Source organism: Megascapheus bottae, chromosome 15 (genome assembly GCF_031878675.1).
Source record: "Megascapheus bottae isolate mThoBot1 chromosome 15, mThoBot2.hap1, whole genome shotgun sequence".
Lineage (NCBI taxonomy): Eukaryota > Metazoa > Chordata > Mammalia > Rodentia > Geomyidae > Megascapheus > Megascapheus bottae.
This window is the reverse complement of record NC_143523.1, coordinates 36,863,675-36,885,151: the sequence shown is the minus strand read 5'-3', so window position 1 is coordinate 36,885,151 and position 21,477 is coordinate 36,863,675. Positions and strand designations below refer to the sequence as shown.

General features: G+C 40.1%; 1 protein-coding gene across 1 annotated transcript in view; it reads left to right on the top strand.

Annotated features, from left to right (window-relative positions):
* Ank3 (ankyrin 3) overlaps positions 1-21,477 on the top strand; it is a 258,674-nt gene that overhangs the window by 218,976 nt on the left and 18,221 nt on the right. Inside the window, exons 39-43 of the mRNA XM_090346380.1 lie at positions 2,795-10,585; positions 11,202-11,276; positions 14,101-14,232; positions 15,122-15,265; positions 18,774-18,864. Of these exons, the coding sequence (XP_090202506.1) occupies positions 2,795-10,585; positions 11,202-11,276; positions 14,101-14,232; positions 15,122-15,265; positions 18,774-18,864 (8,233 nt within the window). The remainder of the gene's footprint in view (positions 1-2,794; positions 10,586-11,201; positions 11,277-14,100; positions 14,233-15,121; positions 15,266-18,773; positions 18,865-21,477) is intronic.

The following is a 21,477-nucleotide window of genomic DNA, read 5'->3' as shown; positions in this document are numbered from 1 at the left end:
TTTCCCCTCCTTTTCTTGTTCCTGTGGTCTTGCCTATAATTTGAAGATACTTTGCTACTTAGATCAGATGGCTTAAGAGTAGTTTTGCTTGTATCTAGTTGAGTCTCAGGAAAGCTTTTATATTCAAATACAAATGGAATGGTACTTAGCTCTAGAAGAAATGGCTAAATAACTCCAGAGACATAATTTTAAGCCCTTAACTCCTATTGTGCATTGTGTTACGAGGATTAGCTAGATTGTATTTCAGTAAGGTAAATGTAAATTTTCTTTGGAATAGGATTTTACTGTAGAGGCTCTCACCAGGAAGTTTTATCTCCCTCCCCTGAATCTCATCCCAGGAAATATCCTTAAACTCTGAAACAGGCTTCATCAACACCTATTTTTGTATAGAGACATCTTGAAGCAGACAAGTTTTCAACTGATTCTGGCCTGTAATGTGTTAGTGTACTTGAGGAATACCTGAATTTCTGAGATCCAGTAGGTGTCACTTGCCTTTCCCACTTATGAAAGTGTTGCGGTTTTTTGGTTAGATTCAGTCAGGTATATGATCTTTCCCTCCTTGACTTTTGGTAGAAGGAAAAGGCACTTACAAGTGGTGAACAAAGGAGTAAAAAGTGATTAAAGAAATCTAAGAGAATGTCCTAGTTTCTGAAGGCTTCAGAACTTAGAGTACCTCTTTTTCCCTTATCAGCTTGCCCCTCCATATACCTACCACCACACATGCACCACCTCCCTTAGCTAGAAGGAATATCTTGAAATCTATACTGTTGAAGCAATTTGGTTGTTTCTGACAAATAATAAAACCACAGACACAGTTCCTCTGCCCGATGGAGCCAGCCTTCATTGTAAAGAAGAGATACTTCACCAGTTTCTGGTAATTAAAATTTCTCTTAAGACATGAGCTAAGCCCCCCCCCAAAGAGTTAATTTCATGCTGAGGACACTGGGGTGGGGTGGGTAGTGAATAGGTGAGCTTTAAGTTCTTCCACCTTCCTTAGAATAACAGGCTCCCTCTAGAAAAGGGCTATGTTCTGAATTTTTTTTTACTTTAAATGTATACTAGGAATGAAAATCTTCACCCTTGTGGAAGTAGCTGCTCATGCAAGGACTGGATTGTAGCAATTGCATGAATCCATCATGAAGAAAAGCAGAAAAGATGAAGCAGAGAGTCTCATTTCCTCTTCACTGTTACTCTGAATCGTTGCTTTCTTGGAGCCAGACTGTACTCACCTTTGCCATAGAACATTAGACCTAGGCAGGTATCCCAAGGCTCTGTGATCAGCTTGCTTTGTTCAAGAGTTACAGAGAGGATTTGCACATTTGTACCCAGCAGTATGCTCACCTTGTTCGTTTTTCTTGCCCCCCGTCCTGAGAAGAACCCTGGTTTTATGTCAATCTTTCCTTTCATGATGGCTCCACGAGTCTCACAGTCTGGAAATGCACAGAATTGACAATTTAACAATTGACATATATAACATCTCTTCTTGGAGGTACTTAAATATGGAGGGCTAAAAATATGTCCTTTCTAGAATTTTCCCCATGATACCTTCTGAGAAATAAAAAGAGCAGAGCAGATTATGAAAAATATGAAATAAATTATTTGAATATAGTTGTCTTCATGGTAGATACATCTGTAATAATACATATCCATGACTGTATTTTATAATGTACACTTATTAAATAGTTAAAGTCTCAAAAGATACCAAGACTTCATATCTCATGGAAAAAGTGTACTCTTCTTTCTAAATGCTCTTGTGAAAGTATTTTAAAGATTCTATAATATGCATAAAATGGCATACAAATTGTATTATTTCATTGGCTTGTTTGCCATGATTGCGCATGATAAGACGTTTTTCAGTTGCTTTGCTTGCTTATGGTAACCATGAGCCATATTTTCCATCTTTTTTCCTTTGTGTGTGTGTGTGAGTGTGTGTGGATATACACATGCACTTTAAAATCATTTCATACATTTTGTTTCCCCCTCATCAAAAGGAATATACTGCATGAAAAAGATAAATGCAAACATTCCTTTTTTTTAATTTTGTTGTCGTTGTTTAAAATTCCAACTCAGACAATTTCTTGCTCTTATTGGCTTTTTATGGGTGTGAAACATAACTGAATTGTGCATGGAAGATCCAGATTTCAAATCCAGTGGCTTCATAGTTTGCACATCAGTTGCCTGTCTCTTAACAGTTATTTTGGATTCTGCATGAAATAGGCTTGACTGGTTTTCGTTTAAAAAAAAAAAAAGAAGTTTTAGCTATTTAACAATGTATGTACTCATATATTGAAATGGTTCCAAGTAGGTGCAATCCGTATCATGGAAAGACTCTAAAAGAAGAAACATTAGAAATACTAAAAGTTCTATGGTTGCACAAAACAAACATACCTATACAGGCAAAACAGCAGCGGATCTTTCAACACCAGAACATAAGAAAGTCAATAGGAAGTAAGGGAAGAATTTTTCATTGTGATTATTTTTCTCATTAATTCTTTCCTTATGTTTTTCTGTTTCTCATTGTTGGCCTATTCAGTTGCGATGTGCTTTTTCTGTTTCATTTCACATTGCTCGGTGTATTTTTTTTCTCTGTTTTTAAACTTTGGATTCGTTGTGTTTGTAGACCCTTCTTTTCCTTTATTATTCCTTGTGGCTTATTTCATCCTAAAAATCATGCAAACAATTGTACTTGCTTTTGTAATATTTCCAAGTTTACTGACCAATTTTTTTCTCTGGTCTCTCTGTTTCTCAACCATTTTTGTTGATTTTTGTGTTTGATTTCATTTTAAAATTTAAGAAACAGTTGAACGGAATGCAGGAGCAGCAAGATCCCTCCCTACCACTTACTCATACAAGCCATTCTTTTCTACAAGACCATACCAATCCTGGACTACAGCTCCAATTACAGTGCCCGGGCCAGCCAAATCAGGCTTCACTTCTTTGTCAAGTTCTTCTTCTAATACGCCATCAGCCTCTCCGTTAAAATCAATATGGTCTGTTTCGACTCCTTCTCCAATCAAATCCACATTAGGCGCCTCAACTACATCCTCAGTTAAATCCATTAGTGATGTGGCATCTCCAATTAGATCTTTCCGGACAATATCTTCACCAATCAAAACAGTGGTGTCACAGTCTCCATACAATATACAAGTCGCCTCTTGTACCCTGGGTAGACCTCCCACAGTCACAGAGGCTATGCCCCTGAAGGGGCTAGCATCCAGTTCTACATTTTCCTCTCGAACTTCTCCCGTGACTACAGCAGGGTCTCTCTTGGAGAGGTCATCAATTACGATGACCCCTCCTGCCTCCCCCAAATCAAACATTACTATGTATTCTTCGAGTCTGCCATTTAAGTCAATCATTACATCAACAGCACCACTCATATCTTCGCCTCTGAAGTCAGTGGTTTCTCCAGCTAAATCCACAGTGGATGCTATTTCCTCTGCTGAAGTCACAATGGCTTCCTCTCTCTCGTCACCCCTCAAACAGATGCCTGGACCCACAGAGGTAGCATTTGTCAACGGCTCAATTTCTCCTCTGAAATACCCATCGTCTTCAACTTTAATTAATGGATGCAAAGCCACTGCCACATTACAGGACAAAATTGCTACAGCTCCAAATGCTGTGAGCTCTGTGGTCAATGTGGCCACGGACACGATAGAGAAAGTGTTTCCTACCACGACAGCCATGCCATTTCCCCCTCTCAGGTCCTATGTCCCTGCAGCCCCATCCGCATTCCAGTCTCTAAGAACTCCTTCTGCAAGTGCACTCTATACTTCCCTTGGTTCGTCCATAGCTGCAACTACCTCATCTGTAACTTCATCAATAATCACAGTGCCAGTATACTCTGTAGTCAATGTTTTGCCAGAACCAGCATTAAAGAAACTTCCAGACTCTAATTCCCTGACAAAATCAGCGGCCGCCTTGCTGTCACCCATTAAAACATTGACTACAGAGACACGTCCCCAGCCCCACTTCAACAGAACTTCATCTCCAGTGAAGTCATCCTTGTTCCTCACACCCTCTGCCCTTAAGCTGTCTACGCCTTCGTCTTCTCTATCTTCCAGCCAGGAGATCTTAAAAGACGTGGCTGAAATGAAGGAGGACCTCATGCGAATGACTGCAATCCTGCAGACTGATGTGCCTGAGGAGAAGCCATTCCAACCCGAACTCCCCAAAGAAGGGAGAATGGACGATGAAGAGCCTTTCAAAATTGTAGAAAAAGTAAAAGAAGACTTAGTAAAAGTTAGTGAAATCCTGAAAAAGGATGTATGTGTAGATAACAAAGGACCATCCAAATCACCAAAGAGTGACAAAGGACACTCTCCTGAAGAAGACTGGATAGAATTTAGTTCAGAGGAAATACGAGAAGCAAGGCAACAAGCTGCTACAATCCCTTCCCCGTCTCTGCCAGAGAGAGTGCAAGTCAAGGCGAAAGCTGCCTCGGAAAATGACTACAACTTGACCAAAGTTATCGATTACCTGACAAATGATATTGGGAGCAGCTCATTGACCAACTTCAAGTACAAGTTGGAGGACGCAAAGAAGGATGGCGAGGAGAGACAAAAAAGAATCTTAAAGCCAGCAATTGCTTTGCAGGAACACAAACTCAAAATGCCGCCAGCCTCCATGAGGTCTTCCACCTCTGAGAAGGAACTGTGCAAAATGGCCGACTCCTTCTTTGGAACAGATGCTATTTTAGAGTCTCCCGATGACTTTTCTCAACATGACCAAGACAAAAGTCCCTTGTCTGACAGTGGCTTTGAAACAAGAAGCGAAAAGACACCTTCGGCCCCCCAGAGTGCCGAAAGTACTGGGCCTAAACCACTTTTTCACGAAGTCCCCATCCCTCCCGTCATTACAGAAACAAGGACTGAAGTGGTTCATGTCATCAGGAGCTACGAGCCCTCCGCTGGAGATGCTTCCCAGTCCCAGCCTGAGGAGCCTGTGTCCCCCAAACCTTCATCCTCGTTTATGGAGTTGGAACCAAAGCCTACCACCTCTAGTATTAAAGAGAAGGTGAAAGCGTTTCAAATGAAAGCCAATAGTGAAGAAGATGACCACAGCCGGATGTTGAGCAAAGGCATGCGTGTCAAAGAAGAGACTCACATCACCACCACCACCAGAACGGTTTACCATTCTCCACCAGGCAGTGAGGGGGCCTCGGAAAGAATTGAAGAAACCATGTCCGTCCATGACATCATGAAAGCTTTTCAGTCCGGGCGAGACCCTTCCAAAGAACTGGCAGGGCTGTTTGAACACAAGTCGGCCATGTCTGCTGCTGAGACGTCAGCCCAGCACGCAGAGAAGGACAACCAAATGAAACCCAAACTGGAGCGTATAATTGAAGTCCACATCGAAAAAGGTAACCAAGCTGAGCCCACTGGAGTCATTATTAGAGAAACCAAAAAGCATCCAGAAAAGGAAATGTATGTGTATCAGAAAGACTTATCCCGGGGAGATATTAACCTAAAAGATTTTCTGCCAGAAAAACACGATGCTTTTCCTTGTCCCGAAGAGCAGGGTCCGCCAGAAGAAGAAGAACTGACTGCAGAGGAGTCGTTGCCTTCTTACCTGGAGTCTTCCAGAGTAAACACTCCTGTGTCCCAAGAAGAAGATAGCCGCCCTAGCTCTGCTCAGCTTCTCTCTGATGACTCTTATAAAACACTGAAACTTTTAAGTCAACACTCTGTAGAATACCATGATGATGAGTTGTCAGAACTAAGGGGGGAGTCATACAGGTTTGCTGAGAAAATGCTTCTGTCAGAAAAGCTAGATGTGTCTCATTCTGATACTGAGGAATCTGTGACAGACCATGCAGGACCCCCTAGCTCAGAGTTACAGGGGTCTGATAAGCGGTCCAGAGAAAAAATAGCCACTGCCCCCAAAAAAGAAATCCTCTCCAAAATCTATAAAGATGTATCTGAAAATGGTGTAGGTAAAGTGTGTAAAGATGAGCGTTTTGATAAAGTGACAGTGTTGCACTATTCTGGCGGTGTTAGTAGTCCCAAACATGCCATGTGGATGAGCTTTACTGAGGACAGATTAGACAGAGGTAGAGAGAAGTTGATGTATGAAGATAGGGTGGACAGGACTGTCAAGGAGGCGGAAGAGAAACTGACGGAAGTGTCACAGTTCTTTCGGGACAAAACCGAGAAGCTCAATGATGAACTGCAGTCCCCAGAGAAAAAGCCACGGCCCCAAAACGGCAAAGAATACTCCTCCCAGAGCTCGACCAGCAGCAGCCCCGAGAAAGTACTGACGGAGCTGTTGGCATCCAACGATGAGTGGGTTAAGGCCAGGCAACACGGCCCGGATGGACAAGGCTGCCTCCAGGCCGAGGAGAGAACGGTGTCCTGCCTGCCCAGCAGCCCAGAAAAGAAGGTTCTTCCCCAACAGAGTGAGGATGGCCCGTCTCTTATAGAAGCTAAAGGGGGGGCTACACATAGCAAAGCCCCCGAAGGGCCCCAGTCCGGATTCCAGCTCAAACAATCTAAACTCAGTTCCATTCGATTAAAATTTGAACAAGGCACACATGCAAAAGGCAAGGATCCATGCCAAGAAGAAAAAAAGCCAGATGGTCAATCCCGAATCCCAGTCAAAAAAATACAGGACAGCAAGCTTCCTGTCTACCAAGTTTTTGCTAGAGAAAAACAGCAGAAGGCTGTAGGCCTCTCAGAGGAAAATGTGTGTGAGCAAAAAGATTTCATGGTAGTAAAAGCTAAAGACGAGCTCACCCAAAGCAGTGAGACGGTGGTCAATGATTCAGCATGTGATGATGTCAAAAAGCAGAGAACTGAAATGTCAAGTAAAGCCATGCCTGACTATTTTTCTGAGAAACAGGCTGAAGACTTGGCATGTCATATAACCTCAGATTTAGCAACCAAGGGACCGTGGGACAAAAAGGTCTTTAGAACATGGGAAAGTTCTGGGGCCACTAACAATGTGAAAGATAAGCTTTCACATGTAATTGTGCATGGTGTAAGAGAGAATCACAATGGTCACCCTGAGAGTACAAGTGTGGATGAAAAGAATGAATTTATGTCTGTGACTGAGAGAGAACACAAATTGTTAACAAATGGCTCTCTCTCAGAACTTAAGGAAATGACTGTAAAATCTCCCTCCAAGAAAGTGTTATACAGGGAATATGTGGTAAAGGAAGGGGAGCATGTGGGCGGAGCTCCCGACCAGCCTGCCAGGAAGAGCGAGAACTCTGCGGTGTCTCACATTCCAGTCAGAGTTGCTGAAGAGCGGAGAATGCTGACTTCTAATATTCCCGATGGGTTTTGTGAGCAGTCAACCTTGCCCAAAGAGGAACTGTCACAAAAGCTGTCCCAGTCGAGTACGAACAAAGAGACAGTTGAGACCCAGCACTTTAATTCTATAGAAGATGAAAAAGTTACTTACTCAGAAATCAGCACAGTTTCCAGACATCAGAGCTATGTAGGCTTATGCCCGCCTCTCGATGAGACGGAGACTTCCCCCTCCAAATCTCCTGATTCTTTAGAGTTTAGCCCAGGAAAGGACTCTCCCTCTAGTGATGTGTTTGACCACAGTCCTACTGATGCATTGGGAAAACGTGCTCCACTAGCCCAGACCGAGGGAGGGAAAGAGATTAAAACCTTACCCGTGTATGTCAGTTTTGTACAAGTAGGGAAGCAATATGAAAAGGAGATACAGCAAGGAGGTGTAAAGAAAATCATCAGTCAGGAATGTAAAACAGTCCAAGAAACCAGGGGGACCTTTTATACAACTAGACAGCAAAAGCAACCTCCTTCTCCCCAAGGTAGCCCGGAAGATGATACTCTAGAGCAAGTATCCTTTCTAGATAGCTCGGGGAAGAGCCCTTTAACGCCAGAAACACCCAGTTCAGAGGAAGTGAGTTACGAGTTCACATCTAAGACGCCAGACTCGCTCATAGCTTATATACCAGGCAAACCCAGCCCGATTCCTGAGGTTTCAGAGGAATCGGAGGAGGAGGAGATGGCCAAGTCAACTTCTCTAAAGCAGCCTATGGTGGAGGAAAGCACCGTTGAGTGCGAGGTACCTAAGGATACGAGCAGAGACTTTATCCAAAGACCCAAAACGAACAGGGTTGCCTATATCGAATTTCCTCCTCCTCCACCGCTGGATGCAGACCAGATCGAGTCAGAGAAAAAGCCTCATTACCTCCCTGAGAGGGAGATTGACATGATTGAAGTCAACCTCCAAGATGAGCATGACAAGTACCAGCTGGCAGAACCTGTCATCAGAGTACAGCCACCTTCACCCATTCCACCTGGGGCAGACGCCAGTGAGTCAAGCGATGACGAATCTGTGTACCAGCCCGTCCCAATGAAAAAATATACTTTCAAATTAAAGGAAGTGGAAGATGAGCAAAAAGACATAACAAAAGCCAAAGCAGCTGCTGCTGCTGAAAAGGCTTCCACCAAACACAAAGACGTGGAAGGTAACGGATCTGGCAAAGAGAACGAATTTGGCCTTGGCCTTGAGTCCCCTCAGAATGAAACTGCTCAGAATGGGAATAACGACCAGTCTATCACAGAGTGCTCCATTGCAACCACCGCAGAATTCTCTCATGATACCGATGCCACCGAAATCGACTCCCTGGATGGTTATGACCTACAAGATGAAGACGATGGGCTGACAGAGAGCGATTCCAAACTCCCAGGCCCATTGATGGAAATGAAGAAAGATGTCTGGAACACAGAGGGCATTCTGAAGCCAGCCGATCGCTCTTTTAGCCAATGCAAATTGGAAGTTATCGAGGAGGAGGAGGGAAAGGTGGGCCCGGATGAGGACAAACCATCCTCAAGAAGCTCTTCATCTGAAAGGACTCCTGACAAGACTGATCAGAAATCAGGGGCTCAGTTTTTCACCCTGGAAGGCAGACATCCCGATAGATCAGTGTTTCCCGATACTTATTTCAGTTACAAAGTAGATGAAGAATTTGCCACTCCCTTTAAAACAGTAGCTACCAAAGGTCTAGATTTTGACCCCTGGTCTAATAACCGAGGGGATGATGAAGTTTTTGATGGTAATAAATCCAGGGAAGATGAAAGTAAGCCATTCGGTCTGGCTGTGGAAGACCGCTCTCCTGCAACAACCCCTGACACAACGCCAGCCCGAACGCCAACTGATGAAAGTACCCCAACTAGTGAGCCTAATCCCTTCCCATTTCATGAAGGAAAAATGTTTGAGATGACTCGCAGTGGTGCAATTGACATGAGCAAGAGGGATTTTGTTGAAGAGAGGCTCCAATTTTTCCAGATTGGTGAGCATACTTCTGAAGGGAAGTCAGGGGACCCGGGGGAAGGGGATAAAAGTATGAGCACTGACACCCCACAGCCACAGTCAGGGGACACCACTGTAGAAAACAATCTAGAGAGAAATGTAGAGGCAACTACACTGGAACCTAACCCCAGCATTCTGACCAGCGGAGAGTATCAGGAAGGCACAGCCATTAGTGGCTCCTTGGAGAAAGCCACAGCCGCCTGTAACACCTCTAAAGTTGACCCCAAGTTGCGTACGCCTATAAAAATGGGAATTTCGGCATCTACCATGACCATGAAGAAAGAAGGCTCTGGAGAAGGAATGGATAAGGTGGAATCTGTAATGGCCAGTGGTCAGGGCTTAGAAAATGAAACGCTGACAGTGAATTCAAATACAACCAATAGCCAGATGGGCAGTAGGCCCCAAGAGAAACATCATTTTCAAAAAGATAACTTTAATAACAACAATAATTTGGATTCTTCCACTATCCAGACAGATCACATTACAAGTCACATAGTTCTGACAGAACATTCAGCACCCACTTGTGTCACAGAGAAAATGAATTCAGTGAAAGGCTCCTCAGGAACAAAGACAGGGGTCCTTGCAGTACCCTGTGCCAAAGACAGGCAGAAAGCTCCCGGAGAGCAGCAAAAGACAAAGGAATCCATAGGGCTTAGGCGAAAATCCAAGCTGCCCATAAAAGCCACTTCACCAAAAGATACCTGCCCAGCAAACCATATGCCAAACATTAAGGCAAGTAAAATAAAGCAGGTTAGTCCATCTGAGAAAACCAAAACGTTTACCACTTCTTCATGTATAGAGACAAAGTCTCGGATTCCAGTAAAACACACACGCAGGGAAGACCTAGTTGCAGTTAGGAAAGCATGCGCCACACAAAAACAGGGGCAGCCAGAGAAAGGCAAGGCCAAACAGCTTCCATCCAGGTTGCCAGTAAAGGTAAGATCCACCTGTGTCACCTCCACCACTACCACCACCACTCCTACCACCACCACAGTTAAAGTTAGGAGAAGTCAGCTTAAGGAAGTATGTAAACATTCCATTGAATATTTTAAGGGAATTAGTGGTGAGACCTTAAAGCTTGTGGATCGCCTCTCTGAAGAAGACAAAAAGATGCAGTCGGAGTTGTCTGATGAGGAAGAAAGTACCTCAAGAAACACGTCGTTGTCCGAGACTTCCCGGGGTGGCCAGCCTTCACTAACCACGAAGTCTACTAGAGATAAGAAAACAGAGGCAGCACCTTTAAAGTCAAAGAGTGAAAAAGCCGGCAGTGAGAAAAGGAGCAGTAGGAGGACTGGTGAGAATGAAGGCAGTCAGGTTTCTTGAGCGCTCTCTGCTCAACATCCCGGAGAACCAGCCTAGTTTGTAAACACTTTCCAACTCGTAGACCCTAGTGCATGAACTGTCGTGATTGCCTGTGGAGTGACTTAACCGTAGTTTCTCATTCTGTCATTGTCATCTGTATGTGTTGTCTTTACTCTTCTTGCTTCCTCTTAATCCAGCTACACAGTAGACAGCTAGGGAAGCATGCTGAAGATGTACATTGGTGTTATTCAAGGTGAACACACTTTATTTCTGATGTGCTAATGGCCATGATACTGTCAGAAGTAAAAGCACAGATGTTGCAAGTCCATCGTGGTGTTCTCACCAACCCAACAATTCTGTAACTGTTGTCAACGTAGCTAGTGTATCAGCATGTTCGATCCCATTACATTCTAAACATCCATGTAGTCTGACATTAGGCTAATGAAGGAGGTGGGGGGGGAAAACAAATGAGCTAGGTGATGAGGACACATCTAAGTGTGCGGTGTTAGCCTTAGTCTCTCTGTGAAAGCTGAGTACTACTAAAAAGCAATTTTCCAATATTGTATCTGTCTTGATGATTATTTTAATTAAGAAATTGTAAATCGTAGGTCCACAGAGTCCATGTGAACGGACAGATATCAGGATGGCAATAGTAGCCGATCACCTGGGACTTAGCTGGACGGGTAAGTGTCCACTCTCGATGGAACAAGAAGTTTAATGTCTTTGTTCACATGCATTTCCCTTAGACTCACATGTTTCAACATTTATGGAAAAGGATAACCTTGCATTACTTTGAGAGGACCTGGGTAGCTTTATGAAAAAGAGGAATGACAGTATATACTATGTACAGAAAGAAATAGGCTCAACATACAAAATAGTTTACTTCTGTGAAGCTGTTTTGTCACTATTTTCAGAAAACATATTTGTCTCCATTTGTCTTTGATGACAAGCTGGGCAATTCTGCTCTATGGTTTTAATCATACCCAGAATCCTCAATTTCACAAGAATCTGAGGGCTTTTCAGTCTCATGGTTGGCATGTATTTTTTTTTTTTTGAGCCAGAATGGGGCTTGAGCTCAGAGCCTGGGCACTGTCCTTGAGCTTTCTCAAGGCTAGAGCTTTTCCACTTGAGCCAAAGCACCACTTCTGACCTTTTCTGAGTATGTAGTATAATGGAATTGAACCCAGGGCTTTGTGCATGCTAGGCAAGCACTCTACCAGTAGGCTAGGCCACACTCCCAGCCCTGTTTTTTTTAACGCACACAAAAAAAAATTTAGACAATAAAATGTTAATTATTCTGATATACTGTCATTTTACATACCCTCAGCAACATACATTCATGTCTTTGGGTTATTAAAATGGGGGAACGTGCACGTAAGTAGTAAGAAACAAGTTTGTCTAAATTCCCTTTGAATATCCTAAGTCCCCCATTCTAACTCCCAAATCCACCTGACAGTCACCTCTGTCCATCCATGATAGAAGTATACTGTTAGGAGCCTAGATGAGCTCTGAAAACATAGATGGTCCAAGTGAACCTTCACAGGTGGATGGTAGTTAATAATAGTAAGTGATGTGTAAATATTTGCTGACAAGTAGCATGGCCTTAATAGCTATATTTTACCATTGTACATTAATCTGAAAACATACGAGAATAAATGTTGACTTTGCTGGATTACGATAGAACCTAATTATTTTTCCCTTAAGCCAAGTCATCCCCTTACTGTCTCAATAACTTTCCAGAGATGAGGTGGCCTAAGAGTTAGGCAGGCTGGGGATGTAACTCAGTGGAAACCTAACATACTTGCAGCCCTGGGTTTCAGCACTGGGCATCAGTAAAGTAATATAGTTGTAATATTCTTAGTGTCATTTTGTCTTGGTTCTCTAAACAACAGATTAAAGTTCCGTTCTGAAACCTTGTTTGATGGTAGGTATATTGTCATAACCGAGAAATAAGTTCTTTAAAAAGAATTAAGTGCTTTTTAAAATAAAAATTAGTAAATTTAAATTTTCGTTCTGTAATTTTCCTATCTCTTGAGACCACCTTTAACATTTTAATTTTGATTTAAAAAATGGTATACTCTTCTGCAATATTAAATATTCTGATTTTTAATGGATGAATTACACACTCAATGAATGGATATATTTTTCAAATAGTGTTTTTTCTCACTGTGGATCACAATGCATGAAGTTTTTTTTTAAAAAAAGGAAGTGTCTATGTATTCTGTAAATTAATGCTAAATTTTGCTTTATAAAAATCTGATCTTATACTGTAAAATATACTGTGTTCTTATTTCTAACTGAAGGCCATGATCACAGGAGTTTACAAACCTTGCCTTTTTTTACCTTTCACTTTCTTTCCTTTTATTCATCATTTTGTTGGTTGTAGGGCTTGAACTCTGGCCCTGGGTGCTGTCCCTGAGCTCTTCAGCTCAAGGCTACCACCCTACCCTTGAGCTACAGCACCACTTCTGGTTTACTGGTAGTTAATTGGAGATAAGAGCCTCACGGGCTTTAGTGCCGGGGCTGGCTACGAACCACGATCCTCAGATCTCAGAGGCCTCCTGAGTACCTAGGATTACAGGTGTGAGCCACCGTGCCTGTCATCTATTTTTTTAGTCATGTATATAATCAAATTACATCAACTTTATGTGTATCAAGATCTGTGAATAGGAAGTGAATCACTTGGTCAAAAAATAAGGAATCTTGAACCAATTCATTTCACCAAATGGCTGGAAATACTTCTTACAGGAATAGACTCTTGACACATGCCCTTTTCATGGGAGCAGTTTTTTCCTATCCCTTATCTTTTGATAGTTATTTAAGGTAATACATACATGATAAATGTTTTTAAGGCTCACAATATATAGTGAAAAATCTAAGTTTCCTTTTCCTAAAGCAGCCACTAATGCTCAGATCCTATGAATCATTTCAAAGACCCTCGACATTTGTTAAATTCTGTCCATGTATAACCAAATACACACAAATCTAGCTCCCTTTTATTTTTTGCTCAAGTGGAGTCATAGTACAATGATTTAGCCTCCAGCCATTTACCCCTTTTGAGTAGAGCTTATGAGGTTGAAGGTATTTAGAGTGGGACATTATGTGAGTGAAGGTAATATTCAAGACAATTGCTTAGAGAAACCATACAATTTTTGCTTCCACTATATAAGTTGTATATCCCCAATTATCTTATATGCAAATGATTCAGATTGCAGAAATTTGAACTATATGGATGGAGCAAGATCCTCTGTTAAAAAAATGTTTGAGTGGATTCTAAAAAGAATTTGATGATATGTAATTATATACTGAGAGTTTAGTCATAGCTTGTTTCTAATCACTAGTTTCCTACAAAATCAAGTACATGAAAATGAATTAATGTCCAAGGCTATATATACTAGGGCTTTAATATATATATATATAGTACTTTTTTCCTTGGCAGGAGCTAAACATTACTTTTATAAAATGAATGTGAATATGCAATTGTAGCAATTCTCTTTCTCTTTACAGAACTGGCAAGAGAATTGAATTTTTCAGTGGATGAAATCAATCAAATTCGTGTGGAAAATCCAAATTCCTTAATTTCTCAAAGCTTCATGTTATTAAAAAAATGGGTTACCAGAGACGGAAAAAATGCTACAAGTATGCTAAAATTTAAATTATTTTAACTTTCCAAACTACATATAGTTAGATTCTCTCAAGTGTCAGTTTACATTCTATATAATTTTAATAATAAAGAAAATTCAAAGCAGAGTGATCATAAAGTATCTTGAAGTTATACTTATTTAATTCAATGCTAATTTTTTACAACTCTGGTTGCGGGGTAGAGGGGGACTTTTCAGAAAGCAAGTAGTAGGAATTTTGTTTATAGTGTTTTCTTTTTCTCTGTGTGCCTTTTGTCATTTTCTCCTTGATAATGAAAAGGTAATTCTAGCTGCTATGTCATGGTATGGTCATCAGAAAGTGGGATGACAAAGAAGGAGGTGTGGAGGAAATGCAGAACAAACCATAGGGTCCAATTATAGGAGAATGTCATTACATTTGGCTCAGTCTGGAACTGCAGAGAGTTCTCTGTGGGTGGCAGGGGGCAGGAACGGAGGGTTAGTTAGGAATGGTGCTGTACTTTAGCTAGTGCTACCTACCAAATGGGGAATGTTATTGTGGGTTTGCCTGTGTCAAACTGACCTTAGTAATTCATTAAAATGCATTAATTTTGGAGCTGACCTATTCTGACATTATGAAAGGAGAAGGAACTTATCTGAAGTTGTATGACATCTAATTATGAACAAAAGGAGCGCAGGTATTTTAAGGCCTGTCTGCCTCATTACAGTGGAATGGGCTCAGCTTTTACAAGGCCATTTTTCTCTGTAGAAGCAAGCAGTCTTTAGTTCTTTGCATAATGATATTGCTAGCTGGAAAAGAAGGAGCTGAAATGCCAAGTGGGAGCTGCAGAAGACATGCGTCTGTATGGATAGTGTGCTGACTAGAAGAAAATAATTTAATTCACAACCTTTTTTTTTCTCCTTTTCAGCTGATGCCTTAACTTCAGTCTTGACAAAAATTAACCGAATAGATATAGTGACTCTACTAGAAGGACCAATATTTGATTATGGAAATATTTCAGGCACCAGAAGTTTTGCTGATGAAAACAATGTTTTCCATGACCCTGTTGATGGTAATTGAATTTAGTGCTCATATTTATTGAATTGTTTTGAGAACATTTCACAGTGCGGTTAGACAAGGCAATCACTTAAAAGCAGCTGAATTGTGATGTGTTCTTGGTATAATTTCTCATTTTTACAGCATTTTTTTTTCTGCCAAAGTCTGCCAATAAGGACTCTGATCAGAGCAAATTTGGAAATACCTTTGTTATTTGCAATATAGGTGATAGGGTCTGAAAGCATAAGTTAACCTGAAAAACTTGATATTGTTAATGTTTATGTACCCAAACAAAAGAGCTTAGTACCTAAAAAATGCACTGCTTTTGTCATTTAAGTTGTTTAACATAAAACCTGCTGATCATTTATTCATCCACAGGTGAAACTAAACTGTGAGTCCATTTTTATCAAATAAGCCAGATATTAAGTTAAGCACACCCTCACACACACAAATAGTTCAAATAAAATGATAAATTACCACTCTAGGAATAAGTGTTTAAACATAACACTGTAAAAGTGTAATGTGTCACTCAAAGTATCAGTTATTTAGCATTATCTTAACTTCATATCCTGCCAATTAGTTTTTGGAAAAAGTTCTGTTTCATCGGTTCTGGCTAGTAGGCAGTATAATTACTAGCATAACAAACATAAATGTTTGGTTGGTTACATTATGTAATATTTTCATCTTCCATTATCTAAATTGAGGCTTTTCTCTAGAGGCATGATAAGTATTTTACTATATTTTTCAAAATGGTCTTGTTTTACATTCACAATTAGAAAAATATCACTAGTCAAAACTCAAGGATCAATTCCCAAGTTTTGAAAAATATTACTCTAACTATGAGACTTAAAAATTTCACCATATGAGTCATTGACCTCTAACTCTATACTTGTTATGAGAAAATAGAATTGTTCATCAACAGAAAATTCAAAGTATACCTATATCCAAATAAATATCATGAGTAACATATCAAAAGTTCTTTTTTAAGTTTAAAAATACCATAGATGCTGGGCATGGTGGCTCATGCCTGTAATCTTAGCTACTCAGGAGGCTGAGATCTGAGGATCAAAGTTAAAAGCCAGCCCAGGCACAAAAGGACCTGAAATTCTTAGCTCCAATTAACCTTGTAATAAACGGAAAGTGGGGCTTGGCTCAAAGGTAGGGCAGTAGCCTTGAGCTGAGAAACAATGCCCGGGCCAAGTTCAAGCCCCATGACCCACAAAAATAAATAAAAATACCATAGAACCAGGGCTGGCTGTTATGCCTACTCATAGACTGCTTACCTACCATGCACCAAGACCCAAGTTTGATTCCTTGGTACTACATACATAGAAAAGCCGGAAGTGGTGCTGTGGCTCAAGTTGTAGAGCAGTAACTAACTTTGAAGAAAGCCCAAGGAGAGTGCTCAGGTCCTGAGTTCAGTTCCAAGGATTGCCCTCCCCCCCAAAAAAATTATATATATATTCCATAGAACCTTGGAAAATATGTTCTGTCTAAGGCTTTTAAATTTCATAACCTATGAATAAGCCAACTGCTTTGGTATTAGATAAACATGGGTCATTGTTACAGCAAATTTCATATGTCTTGGTTTATAGATTCTTTCAATATTTTCCATTGGAAAAAAAAAATCTAAGACAAGTAGCTGTAATAAAATGTCACCAAATACCAACAGTAGTATGTTCTTGGAGGTGTCATGTAATTTTAACATTTGCAAATTGGAATATCAGGTAGTTCCCAAATGCTTTTTGTTGCCTTTACATTATGGATTAAGATTTAAATTTTCTTAGGGGAAGAAATGGAATGAATTTCACTTACATCAATTATAAATTTCATCTAATCTTAGGAAAGCAGTCACGATTCTTGCATGTAGGTGACTCTCTGAACTGTGTTTACGTTTCTAAATTGATGTTAGCCTCAGATTGATGGAAAAAGTAGCCTTCAGTTTGTAAACCAGGAAGTTCAGGATATGCACATTGTTTTTCTTGTCTCTCTTCTTAATTGAGCTTTTGGGAAACTTCCTTTCCTCATCATGACCAGACCACTTTTACCTTTTCTCTCTGCTAAGGCAGAAGCAAACACTACAGCCCACACATTCATGTTTAAATCAAAGGATTAGTTCCTACCTCCCCTTTTGTATAGGCCTGTTAGTAAACTCCCTGTTTCCCAGCATTGTCACAAATAATCAGAGGACTCTTTGGTTTTCCTCCTTACCTTTGTTGTATGTCCTTTTTTTTTCTATTTTATTTGTGGTTCTAAGTGGATTCCATCACCAGCGTCACCAAACCCTTTCATATACACCACATTTCTTTTCTCTCTGTCACATTACAATACTGAAAACCTTTACTTGGGAGTTTCTTCTATTTTGTCTCTTTTTTAAATCCTTTTCTTAACATCTTTTCAGATTTTTTTTTTTTACTCCAGTGCTACTGCTCTAAAATGTAATAATCATTTATTTCCAAAGATTGATTCATTTTCCTTGCATGTAACTTTTTTGTTAAACAAGAATTATAGCTGGATATCATTGATTTTATGGGTAGTTCTTTTAAAAAAATAAGCTATAGGTAATTACAAATTGGTTTCTTGTGGCTTTACTATATTCAGTCTACCACAGTATGAATTTTGCATGCTAAAACTAGAAGGATAATTTGACCATGAAATGTCTTATGTAATAACTAAATTCATCTGTATATTTAAGTTCCTGTATTAAAATTATCAAAATTGATAGAAAGAGCCATATCTTAATTCATATTGTATTTTATTGTAGTTTGCACTTGGCTTTTTATTTCACTTAACTGAACTAAACCAATAAATTATCCACATTCTTCTGTAATCCATCGTGCATTTTCATACCTGATATAATTTTAAGTCATTCCATGTGTTTTTGTTTGATGTATGCTAATTCATTCCAGTCAGTCCCAATGTACTGTCTTCCGTAGGTTATCCTTCCCTTCAAGTGGAACTGGAAACCCCTACAGGGTTGCACTACACACCACCCACCCCTTTCCAGCAAGATGATTATTTTAGTGATATCTCTAGCATAGAGTCTCCCTTTAGAACCCCCAGTAGACTGAGTGATGGGCTAGTGCCTTCCCAGGGACACATAGAACATTCAGCAGATGGACCTCCCGTGGTAACTGCAGAAGACACTTCCTTAGAAGACAGCAAAGTCGAAGACTCAGTGCCTTTAACAGAAATGCCTGAAGCAGTGGATGCAAATGAGAGCCAGTTGGAGGATGTCTGTCTGAGTGAGTACCCTCAATACCTCGGAAGTTTGCCTAGGGTCCCAAAAGATGTTAAACCATCAAAACCATTGAAACAAACTAGAAAAGTAGGCCTAAACTCTGAGCAGCAGGAGAAAGGAAAGTCTGGTCCTGATGAGGAGATGTCGGAAGAAAGACTCAAATGTCTGTTTGAAGACATTCAACTTGGAGAAGGAATTGAGTCTGAGGAGATGACAGAAGAAAAAGTACAGGCTATTCTTAAACGTGTTCAGCAAGCAGAACTGGAAATGTCTTCAATTACAGGTTGGCAGAACGAGACATCAAGTGGAAACATCGAGTCCCCTGCCCAAGCTCGAAGAATAACTGGTGGGTTACTAGAACGACTGGATGACAGGTATGGAAAATGTTAAGGATAGGTTACCTTTAAACAATTTGTTTTAGGTAGATACTTCGTTTAAAAAAAAATAACTTGTTTTCTAAATTACCAGCCCAATTAGAATATATACTTGTTTTAAAGGCTGGTTCTTTATCCAATCTATGTAGAGAAACTAAGTTTAATGTCAAGTGTCATTCTCAAAACTTTTGAAGCCCAGCAAGAAAAGTTAGATACATGCCAAAGATCTATTTGTTAGCTTTGCTTTAGAAGACTACTCTAGTAGTTATTCTTACCATCTAGCAGTAATTCTCATTTAATATGTATAAAAGATTTGGGCTTAATTTAACATTTGTTTCCTAATTATTAACACACTACTTATACAACATACTGAAATTTTATAAATCATTAGTTTCACTATTTACCAGTAACATTTTGGTTGAAGTGCTAGAAATGAAGCACATGCTTGGTTTTTTAAAAAGGGGGAAAGAGCATGCACTAAACCACTAAAAAGTGGTTTTTCTTTTTTTTTGGTGCCAGTCATGGGACTTGAACATGAGGCCGGAGCCCTCCATGAGCGTTCATGCTCAAGGCTACTACTCTACCACTTGAGCCACAGCTCTCCTGGGTTTTTGATAGTCAATTGGAGAGAAATAGGAATCTCATGGACTTTACTGCCCAAGTTGGCTTTGAACTCAATCCTCAGATTTCAGCCTCCTGAGTAGCTAGGATTACATGAAGTAACTGCTAGTGCTCAGTTGTATTCATTTTTTAAAAGAACCTTAATGTAGGAAACACACAGAAAAAAGAAATCTGTCTTCCTACTGTACTAAGAAGCATTTAGCATACTATGCATCCTTCCTTTTTTTTCCTACATGTACTTCTTTACTCAAAGAAAAAAATATACACAGTAGACATTTTAAATAAACATTTTGATTATAATCAAAGTAATTCCCTAAACATGAAACTGGCTTGGCTCTACAAAGATAAATTGAGTCCCCCAAACATTGGGGGAATGCAACACCTTTAGGTAGCATCTCATTCATAGTTACACAGGCCTGAGGTCTGAGAAAGTCATTTTAATCATTCTGTACTACTTTAAACGTGTTTATAGACTAAATAAATAAATAACCATACCAGCCAGGCCCAGTGTTTCATGCCTGTAATCCTAGCTAGTCGCAAGTCTGGGATCTGAGGATTGTAGTTTCAAAAGCCAGGCCAGGCACTGAAGTCTATGAGACTCTTATCTCCAATTAACCACCAGAAAATGAGAAGTGGCACTATGGCTCAGGAACAGAGCCTAGGCTCAAAGTTCAAGTCTAACAACTGGGGGTGGGGGGGAGAGAGAAAGATACCAAATAATTCTTACAAATAGCAATCTCTGAGGGAAAACAAGATGAGGGGTGGGGGTGGGGGGGAGGGAAATGGGAACCAAAACATGAAAAAGGGTATCAATGTATGTGAATTAATGCACCTTGTATCTGGCAAATACCATGTAACCCTTCTATTAATTACAATAAAAAATATATAAAAAAACAAATAGCAATCTCTTCATAATAGTAGATAAGTGAAAAAACTGGGTATTTCATAACTATATGCCAGAATTTCATATTGCTAATGAACCACTTGTAAAAATTCCCCAAAACTTGATAAAAAGGCTACTAGAAAGATGACAAATAGTACTAACTTCAAATGTCTGTGTTCAGATATAAAACGTGTACTTGTATACCAAACAAATCTAGATACAGGGAAAGTGTTCAATATTATATAAGCTGTGCTAGTGAATTAGTAGGGAAAAAAAATCTAGGTCTTGTTGTTCCAGAAAAGTTGGAAAGTGATAGCTACTTTGTGATAGTTACTTTGCTCTTAACAAATGGAAGCAGGCTACAGGAACTTATGTAAAATGTAGACTTAGGAAAGTTTAGTAGATATCATAGTATCTTCCCAGTAGCGAAAATTGTTTTCAGCTAGGTGTTGCTAGATCAACCCTGTACCCTTAGCTACTCTGCAGGTTGATAGCCGAGTATCCCAGTTAAAAACCAACCCAGAGAAGAAAAGTCCATGAAACTTTTCTCCAGGTAAGCACCAAAAATGCCAGAAGTGGAATTGTGGCTCAAGTGATAGAAAGCTAGCCTTGAGCAAACCAGCTCAGAGATAGCAACCAGGCTTTGTCCAGGATTGTCACAAAAATAAATGCGTTCAGATAATCAAAATTGATGTAAAATAATAGGTACATGTACATTCATATATTATACATATAACATTTATAGTGTTCTAGTTTTTTCTGCAGGTAATAAGCAAAGGCATTAAAAACAATATGCAAGCTACAAAATGGATAGTCTACACTGAAATTACAGTGTAGAAAATGAAAGATTTCTAAGAGTTAAGGACACAAGTCCTCACAATGGGTACGAGAAGAATGCTCACTGGCACAGGTCACTGTGAGGTCCACAGAAGTCTTAGGTAGAGAAAGATGAAGTTCTCTTGAAGGTGTTAACACATAGAAAGGAGTGACGGCTGGATTTGTAACTTAAAACATACAAAGAATGGAAAATGGAGATTCTTAGTGATGGTTGCCAGAATTTCAGCTCACTAATCTTATTCTTTGTCAGGAGGTGGGTGCTCTTTTTGAGG